This window comes from Pan troglodytes, chromosome 13, assembly GCF_028858775.2.
Source record: "Pan troglodytes isolate AG18354 chromosome 13, NHGRI_mPanTro3-v2.0_pri, whole genome shotgun sequence".
Taxonomy (NCBI): Eukaryota; Metazoa; Chordata; class Mammalia; order Primates; family Hominidae; genus Pan; species Pan troglodytes.
The window spans coordinates 84,078,493-84,096,260 of NC_072411.2; the positions used below are offsets into that span (position 1 = coordinate 84,078,493).

General features: G+C 35.1%; 1 protein-coding gene across 4 annotated transcripts in view; it reads left to right on the forward strand.

Annotated features, from left to right (window-relative positions):
- The window catches only part of PPP1R1C (protein phosphatase 1 regulatory inhibitor subunit 1C), a 144,087-nt gene that overhangs the window by 60,609 nt on the left and 65,710 nt on the right, over positions 1-17,768 (forward strand). For 3 of the 4 annotated variants that reach the window (XR_678544.4, XM_003309351.6, XM_063790626.1), the window contains exons 3-4: positions 14,989-15,026; positions 17,276-17,336. Coding sequence is in view for 3 of the 4 variants with exons in the window: in XM_003309351.6 (XP_003309399.2) it covers positions 14,989-15,026; positions 17,276-17,336 (99 nt within the window). In the remaining variant the exon portion in view is untranslated. Of the gene's footprint in view, positions 1-14,988; positions 15,027-17,275; positions 17,348-17,768 lie in introns of all 4 variants that reach the window. The other variant, XM_016950139.3, reaches the window with a different exon arrangement.

Sequence of the window (17,768 nt, forward strand, 5' to 3'; positions counted from 1 at the left end):
TCCCCAAATTAGTCATAGAAACTATTAACTAGCAATTCAAAGGCGAAGTGGCTCACGCCTGTAATCCCAGCACTTTGGGAGGCCGAGGCAGGTGGATCACAAGGTCAAGAGATCGAGACCTTCCTGGCCAACATGGTGAAATCTCGTCTCTACTCAAAAAAAAAAAAAAAAAAAAAAATACTAAAAGTAGCCTGATGTGGTGGCATGCGCCTGTGATCCCAGCTACTCGGGAGGCTGAGGCAGGAGAATCACTTGAACCCAGGTGGTGGAGGTTGCAGTGAGCCGAGATTGTGCCACTGCATTCCAGCCTGGCAACAGAGCAAGACTCTGTCTCAAGGAAAAAAAAAAAAGGAAATACGTTGATAATAATTTTAAGTTGGACAATCATGGCAAGTAATTAAATGTACAATATATAAAGAAATATTTTACAAGTTTACCTTTATATTCCAATATCTTCTCTAGAAATGAAAATCTGTTACATGTGCTCTGGCTGACTAATGCAAGTTACAAAGCAGATTTAGTAAGTCACTGTCAATGTTAGCGACCTATGTGGAAAAAAAAAGAAAACATTTCTGTGAAGTAAAAAGAGAACTAAATATTTCAAATAGTGGTAAGCAGCTAATTCTATTCTAATTCCAGTGCCTCTCAGAACCATCTTTAAAGTGAATGCTCTCAAAATTTCCTGTCATCATCATTCAAATTGTTAACCTTTGAATAATTTTCTCATGCTCACCTCAATTATTTCCCCTACTTCTACTTGTAAGGAAATTGGTCATAAGACTTTATTTGGGGACTCTGATGAGAATACTTTTGTGATATCTTATGTAGAAAAATGAAATATTAGTGTTTTAAAATGACTAATACCTAAATTATTCAAATCCTATTTAAAGGAATATATAGATCAAAATGACATAAAAATATATTATTGGGAAAGGATTAAATGCACATTGAATAATTACATCATTAGTTTTCCAACATTGCCTAAAACATCTAATAATTATTTCTAATTTGTAAAAGTTATGTTAAAAGTATGTTTACAATCAGTTCTCTGCTCAAAAGAAGATACACTTTTTTAAAAAACTAGAATTACTGGAATAAATATTGCTGTTTAAACTGATGTCATCCCCAAAGAAAACCCATCCATTAAGTGAACCAACTTATTTTCTGGAGCAAATTGGCAAATTCAAACTCCAAGAAGGCAGAAAAAATTGTACCAGTGATTGAAAAATCACTACTGATAAGATGATGCAATAGTTCTTTGGCTCTCATATAAAATGGTTGTGTGGTAGGATAAAATATATCTTATAAGAGAAACTAAGTTCATAAAAATTGAGAATACTAATGAAAAGCAGACTCTTGAGGTTTCAAATAATCTGCTTTTTCTGCTCTTCTTTTACTGTGCTTGGAAGAGGCAGCAGAAATTATGAAATATAAGCAGAAAGGTAGTTTGGAAGATTTCCAACCTGAATCATGAGATAATTACTAGTTGAGAGTTCTTTTTGAATAAATCAACATAATCCATCTTGTGTTTTCTTTGTCATTTCCACCGCTATTTCCACAGAGAATATCTTATACCAGGTTCTTATTGGCATCCCCTAAAATGAGCCATTTTAGGGGGTTCAGAGAGATAAAAATCTATTAAGTAATGAGGTTATGTTCCCACTTTCATCATTTAAAATGGAAAGCTATAAGTAATATTGAAAGAAAAATACAGCTGTGTGAATCTTGGCACAACAGGGTAAAACTATTCTTAACATTTTCTTCTTTTCCCCACATTCCCCTTTCCAGTGCATATAACTTTATTATTCTGGTGGTTTCAGTTTGGGCCCCAGTTTTGACTAACTCTGAGAACTCAAAGAAAAACACAACTGAAACCACTACCTAGTGGCTTAAAGTGAAGCCCCAAATGATAGGCCTTCAACAGAGCCCAGCAAAGGGCTTATAAACACAACTCATTTTGGAAAGGAGGAGAGTTTGATAAGTCAGGAAGACAGGCTTCACTATAGCTGGCTTAGGAGATTTTCATAGCCCTACTACATTTAGCCTTACTAAAAAGAAATTATAATTCTAATCCTCTGCTATAGGTAAGAAATACATGATAGATTTCTCTGGCACTTTGAACAGATTGATTTTATGCTAGAATGCTAATAACACAAGGAAATGGCAAATATACATGCAAAATGAAATTGAGCTGTGCATAACAATTTCTTTCATTTCTCTTTGATTTATTCCCATTCAATTCTGAAGGCTCATGGGTCAATGATTGTGTTGAATTAGTTTTGTCCCCTCCTTATATTGTTCAACTGTAGATGACCTAGTCAATAGTTGTAATCCAAGGATCACTGTAAAGAAAGAGATTCTACCTTCAAACATGTTAGATACAGTCTACTGCCCTACCACCCTGAAAGCGCCCCATCTCATTTGATCTTGGAAGCTAAGCAGTGCTGGGCCTGGTGAGTAGTTGGATGGGAAACATGTTGGATACAAAAATGGAGAATCTGCTGAAATGTGATAATTGAGATTTCACTGTTGTTTTCAGAGATCTGATGGTAAATTCCTTCGGAGACTGTCAAAGATAGCACTGATGTCCTTATGATTAAATCTCTGAGGCAGGCCAGGCATGGAGGCTCACGCCTGTAATCCCAGAACTTTAGGAGGCCGAGGCAGGCGGATCACCTGAGGTCATGAGTTTGACACCAGTCTGGCCAACATGGTGAAACCCCATCTCTACTAATACAAAAGTGAGCTGGGTGTGGTGGCGGGTGCCTGTAGTCCCAGCTACTTAGGAGGCAGAGGCAGGAGAATCACTTGAGCCTGGGAAGTGGAGGTTGCCATGAGCCAAGATCATGCCACCACTGCACTCCAGGCTGGGTAACAGAATGAGATTCCATCTCAAAAAAAAAAAAAAAAAATCTCTCTAGGGCACCTCAAAAAGAGGAACATAAATTGTTTTTCTCTGTTGCTACTTCTCTACACAATTATTTTTTTCCCACAAAATAGTGCAGGAAAAGATTATAAACAAAAGCTAATGAAAATATACTAAGGTTTTGAATAGTGTCCCAGTTTGCAGCCTTGGCTGAATATAATCCCTTGACTGCAAACTGGGATACTATTCAACTTATTACACAGAGGGGTGGAACATCAAACTGAGAGATATGCTAAACATTCTTTCAGGCCCCAAAACATGCAGGGGTTTACCTTTTCCTCTGTGAGGGAGAGTAGGAAACTGATCATGTATTCCAATAATAAATTGTGCTAGGAAAGTCCCAATTTTAGTTTTAATACAATTCAGTTTACCTCTGATTTGTATATTTTCTAGGCCTTTCAACTAATGGTCTGTGGTCTTTGTATTTTTTAAATTTACGTTCTGTTTTCAAGAGATTTCCATATTATTTATTCACTTACCCAGTATAGCTTCAGAAACTCTCAAATGTCTTAAGGCAGAGACAAATTGCATGTTTTAATTCCCTGAAGTCTTCAATTTTATCACTCTACTATTACACAATTGCCAAAATATCTTGTGGATTTTCTGTTCTCCTGTAGTGGGGCTCTGCCAGAGGCCAAATTTGAATAGTGAGCCTCTAGTTCTGAATGTCTCTGCTCTCTGTAGTTTTCTTTGCTTTGTCAGGTCTTGCTGTCTTTTATAATTTATCCTATTTTTATAGTTCTGTTAAGCAATATCATTGGCCTGCTGTATACCGATCCATACTACTTCAAGCAGAACTGCAAAATTTAATATCAAGGCAAGTTTTTTGTTTGTTTACTTTCCTAGTTTTATATAGATTATCCCCTATAGTTTCTACTCAGTTTTCTAGTAACTATTCTCCTCTCACAGCCAGGCTGTCAGTGGCTGTGTCTCTGATGCTAATGCTTGATTTCATAGAAGTTTATCTTCACCATCTGTTTATACCACCTTGCTATCTTGTACTGTTCTTTAAAAAGCCTAATTTTGGTCTTTAGGACTAAATTATCTCTCAGAACTCCACTCCATCTGCTGACTTTATTTCAGTTTGGTCTTTTGGATACAAAAGTGCTGCCTCTGCAGCCCACTCTCCACCCTCCAAGCCTCTGCTTGTGTATTCTGTTCATGTGTTAATTCTGAACAGCATGTCAGGACTACCTGCTCAGATGCCAGCCTTACCTGGTTCTCTGATCATAGTGTCACACTGTAGCAATAAGTCATCCATTGATTTCACAGCCTTGCCTATTTATTTGATTCTTCCAGATCCTAGCCAAATTAAGCACTACTCTTACTTCAATCATATCTGTTCACCTGTCATCCACAAGCCAATACTTAAACTTTGGCAAAAAGCACAGCATAAAACACATGCAAAACTGACAGGAAATTTCAAAAGAAAAACATTTTAATATAGAAGATTTTTCCACTTCATTTATTAATCTCAGTGTACTCTGCATACATTTCCTAGAGTATGAGTCTCAGAACACATTGTACTACAATTTCATCCAGATTTTTATTACAGCAGTCAACATTTTCTCTTGAGTAACTTTAAAAAGAGAATCAAACACATCCTGCCTTCAGACAAAAACAAAACAACAGCAGCAGCTGAGCTTCTCATGATCCAGCGAGATACACAGGCTGGATGTGAAAATAACCTATCCTCACCTGAATACTTTGAATTTCATGGAGGAAATTGATGGAGAAAGGTGCGGTATTTGTTTTAAGCACTAACTCAACAGAAGAGTAAAAGAAGTGGGGAAAGAATATATGCATGATTGAGACTTTTATTCTGCAATCTTATTAGTGTTTTTTGTGCAAAATATGTTCTTAGTGCCTCCTGAAAGATAGAAGAAAAACTTAAATGCTGACCGGTGTTTAAAGTCTGTGGAATTGTAGCCATCACTCTCTTGTTACAGATTAAAGGAGGTGGAGAGGTAAAGAATCAGCCTCCAGTAATGGTTACCATGAGAGGTGTAATTAATTCATTAAACTGTAGTTTAATGAATGACTTTTCCAGTGCAGGCCTATACAGGGAGAAGTGATAATATTCATAAGGCTTAGCCATGGATTTTTCTGGTAGCTAAATATTACCACCACATCAGTTACAGTATTTCCATTGATAGACATTTAAAAAAAATGGTCACGAAATAACTTTATCACCATACTTCATAAACTTACATGGCCTCTATTTTTCAATTTAAACTTCAGTGTGAAAAGATGTGGAATTTTCACAGCTGTGCTAGGTGAGTCCCACTGCCTTAGAAAACAATTAGACAACACTTCTTAATCATAAAATTTACTCACACATTAGAGTAAACTTGATATTGACATAATGACCTCTCTATGTTTATTCCCACTCTTTAAATACAGTTAAACCATTTGTTTTTTGATATTAGAGTGTATATGAGATGCTTTAGGTTTAGTGGAGATTGAGAGTTAATATTTTACAAAACCCTTTTTTAAATTGTGATAATACTGGTGCGTATCTGCAATCCCAGCTACTCAGGAGGCTGAGGCAGGAGAATTGCTTGAGCCAGGAGGCGGAGGTTGCAGTGAGCCGCTGAGATCGCGCCGTTGCACTCCAGCCTGGGCGACACAGTGAGACTCTGTCTCAAAAAAAAAAAATCATGATAATACAATGATTAATACTTAATATTTTTGACAAAATTATTAAGCATCAATTGTAGATTGATGATTTTTAAATAATAAATTTGATAGAAGTTAAAAGGTATCAAATACCGTTGTATCTAACAAAAATGCTAGCAATATAAATAAAAACTTAGCTTTTAGTTTTTCTTTGTCGCTCCAGGTAATTCAGGAAATTTCTCTAACCTCTTTCCTAGGATTAGTTTTAAGGGATGGAATAAAAGTTAATCATCAGATTAAAAAAGTGTCAATGGAATGGTGAGAAAAACACGTATCATTGAACACAAATCTAGTCTCTGTCATGGCAAGAAAAGAATATTGGGAAATCTCAATTTCCTTTCTCCTATTAGAGCAGACATGCTTGGCTCTATCAGCTAATAGTTATTTTTAGACAATGCCAAAGGAATGCCTTGATAAGTGAAATAATCAAGTTTATTTCTTTTGTGTGTCATATCATCCCACACAGCAATGGTAGTTTTGTGAAATTTAATTCGATTTCAGTGAATTCTACCTAACTAACTGGTTTAGGATTGCCCACAATCCTACTTTCTCCTCTGACACTCACCTGCTTATGTATCTCACATTAATATGACAAAAGTGAGGCCATCACCCCAACACAGCAGGCTGCCACTTCACTGCTCAACTTGCCCTGTTGTAAATTAAGAAAAAGATATTATCCACTTAATCTTAGGATTAGTATTTGTGTTTTAACCTTTTGTTGTAAAATTAATCGAAATCACAAAACATACAATTTTTATTAACATGTTCGAATATTTTTAGTAAAATAAAATCATAATTTATTGACAGATGACTAAAATAGACTGACTTCCTGTCAGCTCATTAGAATAGCTCCCAAATGAGTGAGCCAAGAAAAAAAAATCATATGTTTGAATTCTAAACAAAATGTAGTAATATGTTTCCCTTTTAAAAAGAAATTTTCTGTTTCTTGGTACTCACCAAAAATTCAGAATAAGGAGGAAATTGAAGTTATTTTGGAACCAGGAAAAACAGGCTTAGTACACAAAACAAAAGTGTATGTTTTTAAAAGAAAGGACTTTTATGTTGATAATTTCATCCGTTCAAGAAAGATATTAGTAAGAAAAACAAACCAATTCTGCTCTTAGAGTAGGACAAAATTAGCTTTGGAAACAATTGTCTGCAGTTTCCTCCATCTTCCATTCTGTTTGAAGATGTATAATCTAGTTGTGGTGAAAAATGTTTTCAGCTAAAGGGTTTATACAATGTACAAATATTTGTTTTATTCACTTTGAGCAAATAGTTGATCTTTTATTTTTAAACACTCTGGAATGTATAAATATAAGTTGATCTTATTCATTGATAAAATAAAGGTCATTGTAACTATTGATCTTTTTCGATTGTCTGAAAATGGCTGTAATTTGTCCTTTTTGAATACAACTTAGTGGGTAGAAAAATAGTTTTGTTTACTTCCATGCCTTTGCCTTTGCCATTTGTTATTGCAGGTGAGATTTTTCCACAGTTAATAATTGTCCTTTCTAGCTCTCGTTACCCTCGAGATTTCTCTTTAAATGTGATGTTATAAACTTTTACTTCCATGGTCTGGGCGTAGAGTTATTTTCATTAACTTTCTTGGCATCTGTTTTATTTATAATATTTATGTATCTCTTCACTTCTAAAACATTTTCTAACATTTCTTTTATCCTCTCATTCTGAATCTGCTCTTTTATATGATTTTGCAGATTTTTATTTATTTATTTATTTATTTTATTTATTTATTTTTTTGAGACAGAGTTTTGCTCCTGTTGCCTAGGCTGGAGTGCAGTGGTGTGATCTCAGCTCACCACAACCTCCGCCTCCCGGGTTCAAGTGATTCTCCTGCCTCAGCCTTCTGAGTAGCTGGGACTACAGGTGCCTGCCATCACGCCCGGCTAATTTTATATTTTCCTCTGGGATTAGTGCTGGGATTACAGGCCTGAGCCACCACCCCCGGCCAGATTCTTAATCTCTTCCTTATGTCTGTTTACCTTTGTTTCATGTATTTTATATCTTTATATTTTGGTATTGGATTTGGGTAAATTTCTCAGTAACATTTTTGATTTATTAATTTTCTCTTAAATTATTTCCAATCTTGAATTTTTGTTGTCATAATTTGTTTCTTTTAACTTTTAATTTGGAAATAAAAGATTCACAGAAAGTTTTAAACATAGCCTGGAGAGGTTCCAGGTTCCTTTCACTGAGTTTTCTGTAATGGTAACATTTACAGTACAATAACAAAACCATGAAATTGACATGAGTACAATGTGTGCTTATAGTTTTATGGCATTTTATCACTTATGTAGATTTGTATACCTACTATGGCAATCAAATAGAATTATTCCATCACCACAAAGATCTCCCTCTTGCTACTACTTTATATTTATACTCACTCCTTCCTCCTGTCACTATTCTTGATCCCTGGCAACTACTAATCTCTTCTCCATCTTGAATAACAAAATGTCATTCAAGAATGTTATATGAATTGAATTACACAGTATGTGACCTTTTGAAATTGGCTTTTTTTTTTCACTCAACATAATGCCCTTGTGTATAGTTAGATTATTTTGATTTTTATCCACTGTGCCAATGTGTGTGTATAAGTGTGTGTGTGTGTGTGTGTGTCTTTCTTTTTGAGACAATTTTCTCTGTCACCCAGGCTAGAATGCAGTGGTATGATCTCAGCTCACTGCAGCCTCTGCCTCCTGGGTTCAAGTGACTGTCCTGCCTCAGCCTCCTTGGTAGCTGGAATTATAGGTGTGTGCCACCACACCTGGCTAATTTTCATATTTTTAGTAGAGACAGGGTTTCACCATGTTGGCTAGGCTGGTCTCGAACTCCTGACCTCAGGTGATCCACCTGCCTTGGCCTCCCAAAGTGCTGGGATTACAGGCATGAGCCACCACACTTGGCCCAGTGTGTTTTTTAATTGGTTTACTTGGGCCATTTATATTTAATATAATTACTGCTATGTTAGGACTTACATCTACCATTTTAGTTTTCCAGTTGTCATTTTGTTTTTAGTGTCTGTTTTTTTTTATCTTTGCCTAGGTTACTTGAACATTTTTATAATTCCATTTTGATGTATCTATAACATTTCTGAGTGTATCTCTTTGTATGGATTTTTAGCAATTGTGCTATTATGCATATATACTTATCACAGTTTGCTGGTGCCAACTTTTATCAGAGTATAGAAACTTCCCTCTAAATGTCTTTACTTCCCTCTAAGTCTCTTTACCATCTCTTACTTATATGATTGTCTTAAATATTCCCTCTATATAGGTTGAGAACCATAATTTCTTATCTACTTGGCAAACATAATGTAGACAATTCAAGAGAGGTAGCAAAATCTATGATATTTACTCACATTTTTGCTTTTTCCATTATTCTTCTTTTCTTCCTGGTGTTCTAAGACTCCTTTTTTCAATCCTTTTTCTTCTGGTTATAGAGGACTTCCTTTGCCATTCATTTAGGGTATATCTGCTAGTGAGGGTATATCTGCTACTGGCAAATTCTCTTGGTTTCCTTTGTCTAATGGTGGATAAAGAAAAACTTTATTTCTCTTTCATTCCTAAAGGATGATTTTACTGAATATCAAATTCTACAGTTGATAGTTCATTTTGTTCAGTACTTGAAGACTGTTGTGCTGCTTCCTTCTGGCTTCATGATTTCTCATGAGAAATTATACTTTCTTCTTCATCTCTTTGTAAGTCCAAAATATATGCATTTTAGAGACATTTTAAAACTGCTCTGATGTTTTCAAATCGCTCTGATGTTTTCATTTCACCTGGAAGAATTCATCTTCCACTTGCTTTTTAAGCAGCATTCCTAAAAATGAATTTTCGTTTTCTTCTTATGTTTTGAAATTTTAATTTTCAACTCCTTGTGAATGGGAGTTTTCTCTCCTTTATGCTCATTCTTCCTTGTTAATGTTCTTGAGTCTTTCTTTATTCAATACTATATACTTGTCATCTAGAATGAGATCCTAATTGGGACATCAAAGACTCCTGTTTTATGATGATACTAGAAGTAAAGCAGAGGCACTTACCTAGCTTGTGGTGGCCTGTTCTAAAATGACCACTTTCTCCCGTCTCGCTAGATACACAGATGAGTGCCTTTCTCAACACAGATGAGAGAGCCCTGCTTCCACTTCCAGGCAGCAAGTCTGGCCTTTGTCTTTCACACGAAGTCAGTTCTGCTGAGAGATTAGAAGTTCTAGTTGCCTCAGTCGACTTCTGGATCTAAAGACTTGCAGGCCCCATGGTTTCCAACCTACTTATTGCATTTTGCTTTTCTTGTATTTATGGTCCTTGGAGATGTTTAACTAATTTTTGACTGTGGCTCTATCTTTTTAGTCATCTCTTTTTGTATTTAATCTGCCATTGCTATTGCTTTTGAGAAGAAGAGTCTTCAAAGAATGAATTTACAAGACTATTTTTATTGGAAGCCCTCCAATTTCCACTAAACTGACTTTTTCCCTCACATTTCCAAAATAGCTGCCTAAAATGAAGATTCAAGTGACCCTCTGTTATCTAAATTCATCAAAAGTCTGTATCTTTGGGGTTTAGTCTAAGAAATTGAGTCTCTTCTTACCAAAGCATTCTATATATGGGTCAGTGCTCTTTAGCAGCCAATATCCAGAATAAATCATTCCTTTCCATGGTTTTAGTTATTGTCTAAGGCTAGTTTCTGTAAAATTATATGTTTGATTTGACCTTGCCTACCGCTTATTTTTAATTTGTCTTATACATATTGTCCTTGAAATAGATATCTTCTCAATCTCTAGAAACCAACAGAGGGAAGTCATACATCCTTATTTTTCCTGTAAGATTCCCTTTGAGCCACTTAGGCAATATTTATAAGAATTTGAGTGTCTGTAGCATTTGAACCTAGTACATTGATTTTTAAAAATGGAAATAATGGATTCTGCCTTAAAAAGTTTGCAAACTGAACACTTAAAAATTGTTAAAAGTATTTATTTAGCACCTACTATGAGCAAATAATTGCACTACTATTGTAATTTGGAATGCAGAGAAGCAGCAAACAGATGGTCTGGTTTTATGAAACATAGGCATTAAGATAAATTTATTTGACAGGTTGTTATTGTGTGTCAGCTATGCTATTGTGCTCAGAGATGTGGAAAAATCAAACATAGAGGATAATCCTCATTCTTTTGCAGGTTGCCTGGGGAGATAAAAACACTAATGGACATGATATAGGGAATATGGTGGTGAGTTCTATGAGACAGGAGTAAAGGAAGTGCTGTGGGTGTTGGTTGGGGAAGAGATGAGTTCCAATTGAGCATAGGAGAGACATGAATTGGGAAAGATTTCCCAGAGGAAATGCTGTTTGAACAGAACTCTGAGGGATAGTAGTATTTGGTATGAGGGCAGGAGTTTTCCGGATATGGGGAATAAATGCACAGAAGCAGCAAGCTGGGGAATATGTATAATCAAACAGATACTAGTGGTATTTTATTTTATACTTTGTTCCATTATCTCCCCACATTCAGTCAGTAAGTAAATCAAGGTAAAGTGCTCCCATCATTATGGACTTATTTGAAAATTGTTTAACTCCCCATTTTTTCCTCTAACGCATTTTTACTTGCATCAGCTTTCAACAACTTCAACTAAACTTTGAAATATTCTCTTTGTAAGCTCACTCTTGCCCTTCCTTATACCTCTTTAATTGGCCCTATATAACACTTTTAAATGATATTTTCATGACCTTGTTTTTAGTTACATTGTCTACTTTCTAATCATGACTCTCTGTTGCTCTTCAAAATACACGCAGAATTCTGACAGTAAGAACAAAAATGTACTCTTAGGGTGATTTTATTTGGATTTAGTGATTTTTTATTTTTCAAGTTTTTATTAATGGGCTTAATTTTTTTAAAGAGTTTTAGATTTATGGAAAAATTGAACGAAGGGCACATTGAGTCCCATGGAGCACCTTCTTCACACATAGTTTCCCTATTCTTAATATTCTAAGTCATTACTATTTAATTGTTATAATTAATAACCCAATAATGATTTTTTTAATTAACTGAAACCCATAGTTTATTGAGATAGTTTTATAATGCCTTTTTTTCTGTTCCAGAATCCTATTTAGGATACCTCATTACATTTATCATGTCTCCTTAGGCTCCTCTTGGCTATGACAGTCTCTCAGACTTTTCTTGTTTTTCATGACCTTGACAGCTTTGAAGAGTACTAGTCAGCAATCTTGTACAATGCCCTTGTATTGGGATTTATCTGATGTTTTTCTCATGACTAGACTAGGCTTAAGGGGTTTGAGGAGGAAGATCATTGATATAAAGTCTCGTCTTCATAGCATCATAGCAAGGGATCAACACGATTTATGACTTGTATTGCCCTTGGTTACCTGGCAGAATTAAGTTTCCCACCATAAAGATACTCATTCCCTCCTGCTCCTTTTCCATACTGCACTCTTTGGAAAGAAGTTATAGTCTGCACTTAAGGTGTGGGAAATTGTGCTCTCATTTTTTCATTTTTTTATTCCTCAAAACAAACTTATGAGAAAACGAGGAAGGCAGAGTAAGAATTATTATGCTTCCTCTTTCCCATTTCACACATGAGGAAAACTCTGTAATTCAGGAATTTTATGTGGCTTAAGTGTGGTCACGACAGACAAATGGAAGAAACAGTATTAGATATTATGTATGCTCTACAGTGCTTTCTCCAAGACAGATTTTTCTGCCAGCCTCAATCATGGCTCTTTAGGCTTTCCTTAGTGTTGTCTCTGCATTCTGCCCGTTTCTTAGTTTTTATAGTTCTCATTCTATTATAGTTCACTTTTCCTTATTTTTTGACCATGTTCTTTATGTTTCCTTTGCTCTTACACTTCATTTTTGTAGGCACTTAATTTTTTATTACAACTAGTTTTCCAAAATTGAATGAGATCTCATTGACAAAGACAAGGAGACGCTGGGTGTTTGTAGTTCACGTGTGTATCCACATGCATTCTCAGTTTGTCCTGTTCCTTTCATGAATTTAAATATCTTAAGAGCATTCTAACTAATCAATACTCAAAACAGAAATTTCTGTTTCTATCTTCATCTTTAATGATGACAATATTTCTTAAAATGTTATACTTAGATGAGTTTTACATTTTCCTCCCAAACCAAGAAATTTCTTCTTTCAGACTAAGTGGTCCTTGAGAAATGGAGAAATATAGACAAGATATGGCTGGAATAGCTACAAAAGCCTCTTTCAGAAAATTTATAGTTTGTGATTATGGGTAATCTACTAACACACTGATTTTGTTCAACCCTACTCCAAAATAGTATTTTTTTTTTTCTGGTTTGATGAGAGAGCTAAACAATATTTGAAGACAGGGGTATATTCTTATGCTTCATGTGGGATCCAGTTTCCTAAAGACTTCTGGGACTGCCAACGGGGTCAGAATTTGAGGCCCTGAGGAAAAAAAAAAGGAGACATTATTAAGAACATTTTGATGTTTTTGTGTAAAGAGCTGGCAACTATGATCTGTTATTGGCTTCCGTTGTACCTTTGTCTGAGTCAATTTGACCTGAAAAGTTAGTTATTTAATTTTCACTTTTCAATTTCAAGACAAGAATGTAAGACTGATTTTTTTTAATCCTTGCCTTCACGACATAAATAATTGATTTTATCAGCAGAACTCAACAACAACAACAAAACAAACCTTTTTTCATTGAAATATTTAACAGTGAGGCCCTCATAATTGCCTTGGGAAAACACTGTTTTAGTGGGCGTTGTAGTGAGACAGTAGGGAAAGTAAAAATCTGAATGATCAGATCCCATTGTGTTTCTAAAACATGAAGTTATAGGTCCTGGGTTGGATTTTGTAAATCCTAATCAAAAGCAAAATATTAAGGAACCCCACTGGCATTTAATCATCCAATGGATCACAGTACATTGTTACAGTGGATCATATTTGATATTTAATAATAATGTGATAGCAAAAAAATAGTGCACATTGATAGACAGGATTGTTCAATTTAGTATATTCATAGCTGCCTGAAAATGCCCCACATACTTACAGTTATTGCATCAGACACTTGTGATTGCCATACTAAACTGTCTGTCCTCCCTTATATAAAGAAAGTACAATGTATCAGAAGTTTCCATAACTTTTTAACATTTAGTAAGCAAGATATCAGATTAGAATAAACAATGGTTCCATATACTATTCCCATTCTAGCTGTTTAGCCAGTTTGTTCTCTTACTATATGAAATATCAACTTCAGGCATGGTTGGATTTATAGAGAAATTCTACTACATATATGTATATATTTGTGTGCATATATATGTGTATCCACATACATATGTATACACTGCTTTTTTGTTATAAAAGTAATACATGCTTGTTATAAAAAGAAAAGCAGTACAGATAGGGATAAAACAGAATGTGTTATTCAATCACCCCAGGATAACTACCGTTAACATACTGGTAGTTTTCTATGCATATATATATCACTTTATCTACATATATCTATCCTTTATTAAATAAAAATACCATTCATTTAGTTTGAAATATTTTTCACTTATATAGCATGTATTTTCATGTCAATACAGATCTACATCATTGTCTTTAAGCAGATATTATTTGATGAACTTCTCATGCAGTTTTTGGATCATGGGGTTAGTCTTTGAGCCTTGGGCCTAGCATAAGGATCAGGAAAGGGGAACTAGGTGAAGAAGCCAAGAGGCAGACACCATACAATGTAGGTGACGAGGTAAAAAAGAAACCCAGCCCAGAACATCTTGCTGCTGTGGAAGGGGCATGTGTAAGCACCTCTTCCTCCACCTCACCGTTCGTCACAACCCTTCATACACAGCACAATCATAAGAAGCCATCCAAGCACTGTCATAAGAAATATTTGATGGAGCAATTAGTTCTTTCCAGATACATATATATAGAGGATACTGCCTTCCTTGTAGTCATGGTGATTGGACTGAGTGGGAAAGGAGATTTGATTTGGGTAGTGACAAACTTGAGGAAATTTGACAAAGGCTCTCATTAATGGATAGTGGCGGAGGAGAGGAGGTTCCTGACACCTTAACTGTGAGGCTGATGACACCTAACTTTGTTCCAAGAGTCACTTCCCTGGTCCCCTTTCTGGACTGCTGAAAGGTGAGAAATCTGGGATGTCAAGCTTTTTCTATAACTTTTTTGAACCTTTGGGAGAAGGTTATATCAAAAGGAAACTACCCACCTCTGTCCTCCTCTCCTTCTTAGCTGTAAGTTGTAGTTTTTGTATAAGGCAATTATTAAATCATTTTTATCTGTGTTGTTGAAAATGTTAATATATATATTACAAGAAAGAATATTACATGCCTAATACATTATACCTACTTCTCTTACAGAAATAGATGACAAGAGGGTGCCCAACACACAAGGGGAAGTAAGTTTTTAAAAATATTTTGTATAAATGTGTTCAAATCAATTAAAAATGCAAAAATTTGCTTGATTTGATGTGATATAAATAATATGATACAACTGTAATAAAACTTTAGATTGCTCCTTCTGACTGAATAAACAGTAATATAGTGTCATTAAAATCTCTGCCTCTCGGTTACCTTTATTCTCTACCTATGTAATGCTAACCCCTGAAAATACTTTTAAAATAAAACATCACTTTTAATGGCAAAATATGGTATTGACAACTTCAATTTATTGAGTGATTATATATGCATACCACAGGCTAAGCCAAGTAATGCTGGAACCCCAGAGCAAGGAGATGGGGTTGGAGGGATGACACCTCTTACAGGGTCTTCTGGTATGTGGAGCCAAAAGTCTGAGGCCAGAGTCTAGGGGGACTGAAGTCCCCAAAGCCTGAGTAAACAGATCCAATGGGTTCACCTAGAAATGTACTCAGATTTAAATTCAGCAGGCTGTCTGAACACTGTCACTCTCTATTCCCTCCACATACATGTGTAGGAGTTTATATAGAAAATAGAAACCAGGAGAGGCTAGGAGAGCATATAATATAGAATATATGAAACACAAAGTGAATAAACTAGTTCCCAGAAATGAAATAAATATTGAATAGGATGCTGTGCAGGGTTACCTAATCAATTCCCTTGATCGCAGGTGTAGGCATACAGCAATACTTAAAGAGAAAAATGTAGAATGGACAAAATATCAAATAGTATATCGCAAGACTTTTCTGAAAATTTTGTGAGATAGTAAAAGTGGAAAAGCTTTCAAAACTAAACTCTTACATAAATATAAATTAGTTTTTATTAGTAAGTTTACTCTGTGTTACTAAACAACAACAATAAAAAAATTTCTGTGGATTTAATTTTCTATTTGATCTTTAAATATGTGTATGGAAGTAAACATTAAAAATCCCTAAACTGATTCCTTCTCAAAACCAGCCAGATGTGACTGAAACAGTAGAAGTGCCCCAGAAATGTCAATCATCCACATATTTAACATTAATGTAGAGTCACCCTGTCTACACCTGTGCATAGTATGTAGGTATCACAAAACTCTATTCCGGAGAAATTTGCTTATACTATTTGCTCATCTGATATGGATTTGGTAACTGTTTTGTTGAAAGGTTTAGTTTTTAATTGATTGTTTTTGCATCAGATAAATAACATCTCGATGATACCTTTGAGGGCAGTTAATCTTTAGCAAGCACAAGGAAAGAGGCCTCAAGCTCTATCTACAACTTTGTAAAACAGTTTCTAGTTTAAACTTTGTACATTATGTTCTTGCTAATGTGCATAGCAAGCCTGGAACAATCTTCAAAAAGTATGTTGTAACTATTTACACTTGAGCTTTTCAAAGCAAAAATAATTGCCCCAGATGCAAAAACTCATTGATTAAGACCCGTACACTTGCAACATTAAAACATAAATCAACGTGCTATTAAAACGGAGTCTTTGGCATTTTCCGATTGGGGGTTAGACCATGTAATTTATTAAATGAATAATATGTATATCCATTATATAGAGCTCTGTATCCTTATCTGTATTTTGACCCTGAAATAAGTTCTTATTTTTGTCGTTTTGAAATGCAAAATCTCTTCAATAACTTTATCCTGATCCAATAATGCTTAGGTAAGAGTGTCACATAACAGTTTTATTAGGAAAGGACTTATCTTTTAAACATATGAAGAATGTTACCTCAACAGTATAATTCCAAGTAAATGGAGGTAATAGTTGAACACGTCAATTCAAGAGGGTTAAAGATTGCTATTACTTTCCAAGGATCTTCATTGTCCCTCTTGAATCACTCAGTAACCCCACGAACAGATACTATTATTCCCTGGACATAGCTTTTGGAATATACTTTGTCATGGAACTCAGACTGTTTTTCTCTCAAATGAAAAGGATTGGTGTCTCTTTTTCTCTTTCTTTTTAAAATAAATTAATGTTATTAGGTGGGAAAGTAAAATGATTTCAAGGCTGCCATGAATGAAGAATTTTATGATTAAGTAGACCCTACAACTCCATGTATCTCTTAAGTCTGTGATATCACTAACATGTATATAATTTCTCATTAATTAGATTCTATTTCATGACAGGGAGAAATCAGAAAGCTTTTCATAACATGGCACAGTATTTATTTCCCTCACAGGTCTGATGGCATCGTACTTTGTATCCAAATCTAAGGCTTTTACTTTTTTCTCTTTCTCCACAGTTACAGAATGCATCCCCTAAGCAAAGGAAGCAGAGTGTGTACACGCCACCCACCATAAAAGGTACTGTTCAGGTACTGTTTCGGGTTGTCATGAGTGCTGAATCATGGCTGGTCGGCCGTCTGTTCTCTAGGACCACACATCTGATGATAAGCTAGATCTAGTCTCAGCTCTGCAACTTAACAGTGTTATGTTCAGTAAGATATCTTATCTACTTAAAACTTAGTTTCATCAAGAGTAAAATATGGGGTTGAAAAAGAAATAATTAGGGATCTCAGAATTTCATTCTAGAAATTCAGTTTCCAAAATAATGACAAAGATTTTTTTTTACCCTTATTCACATACTTCCTTAAAGAGATTTTTCCAGAAGCCCTAATTACTCTTGCCAGTGTTGGCAGATGATTACTGTTTTTCTCTTGGCTAAAGCAAAGCAGAATAACTTCAATTTCAGGGAGACTGAGGATGAAGTGTTGCCTCATTGTCTTGTGTCAGGAG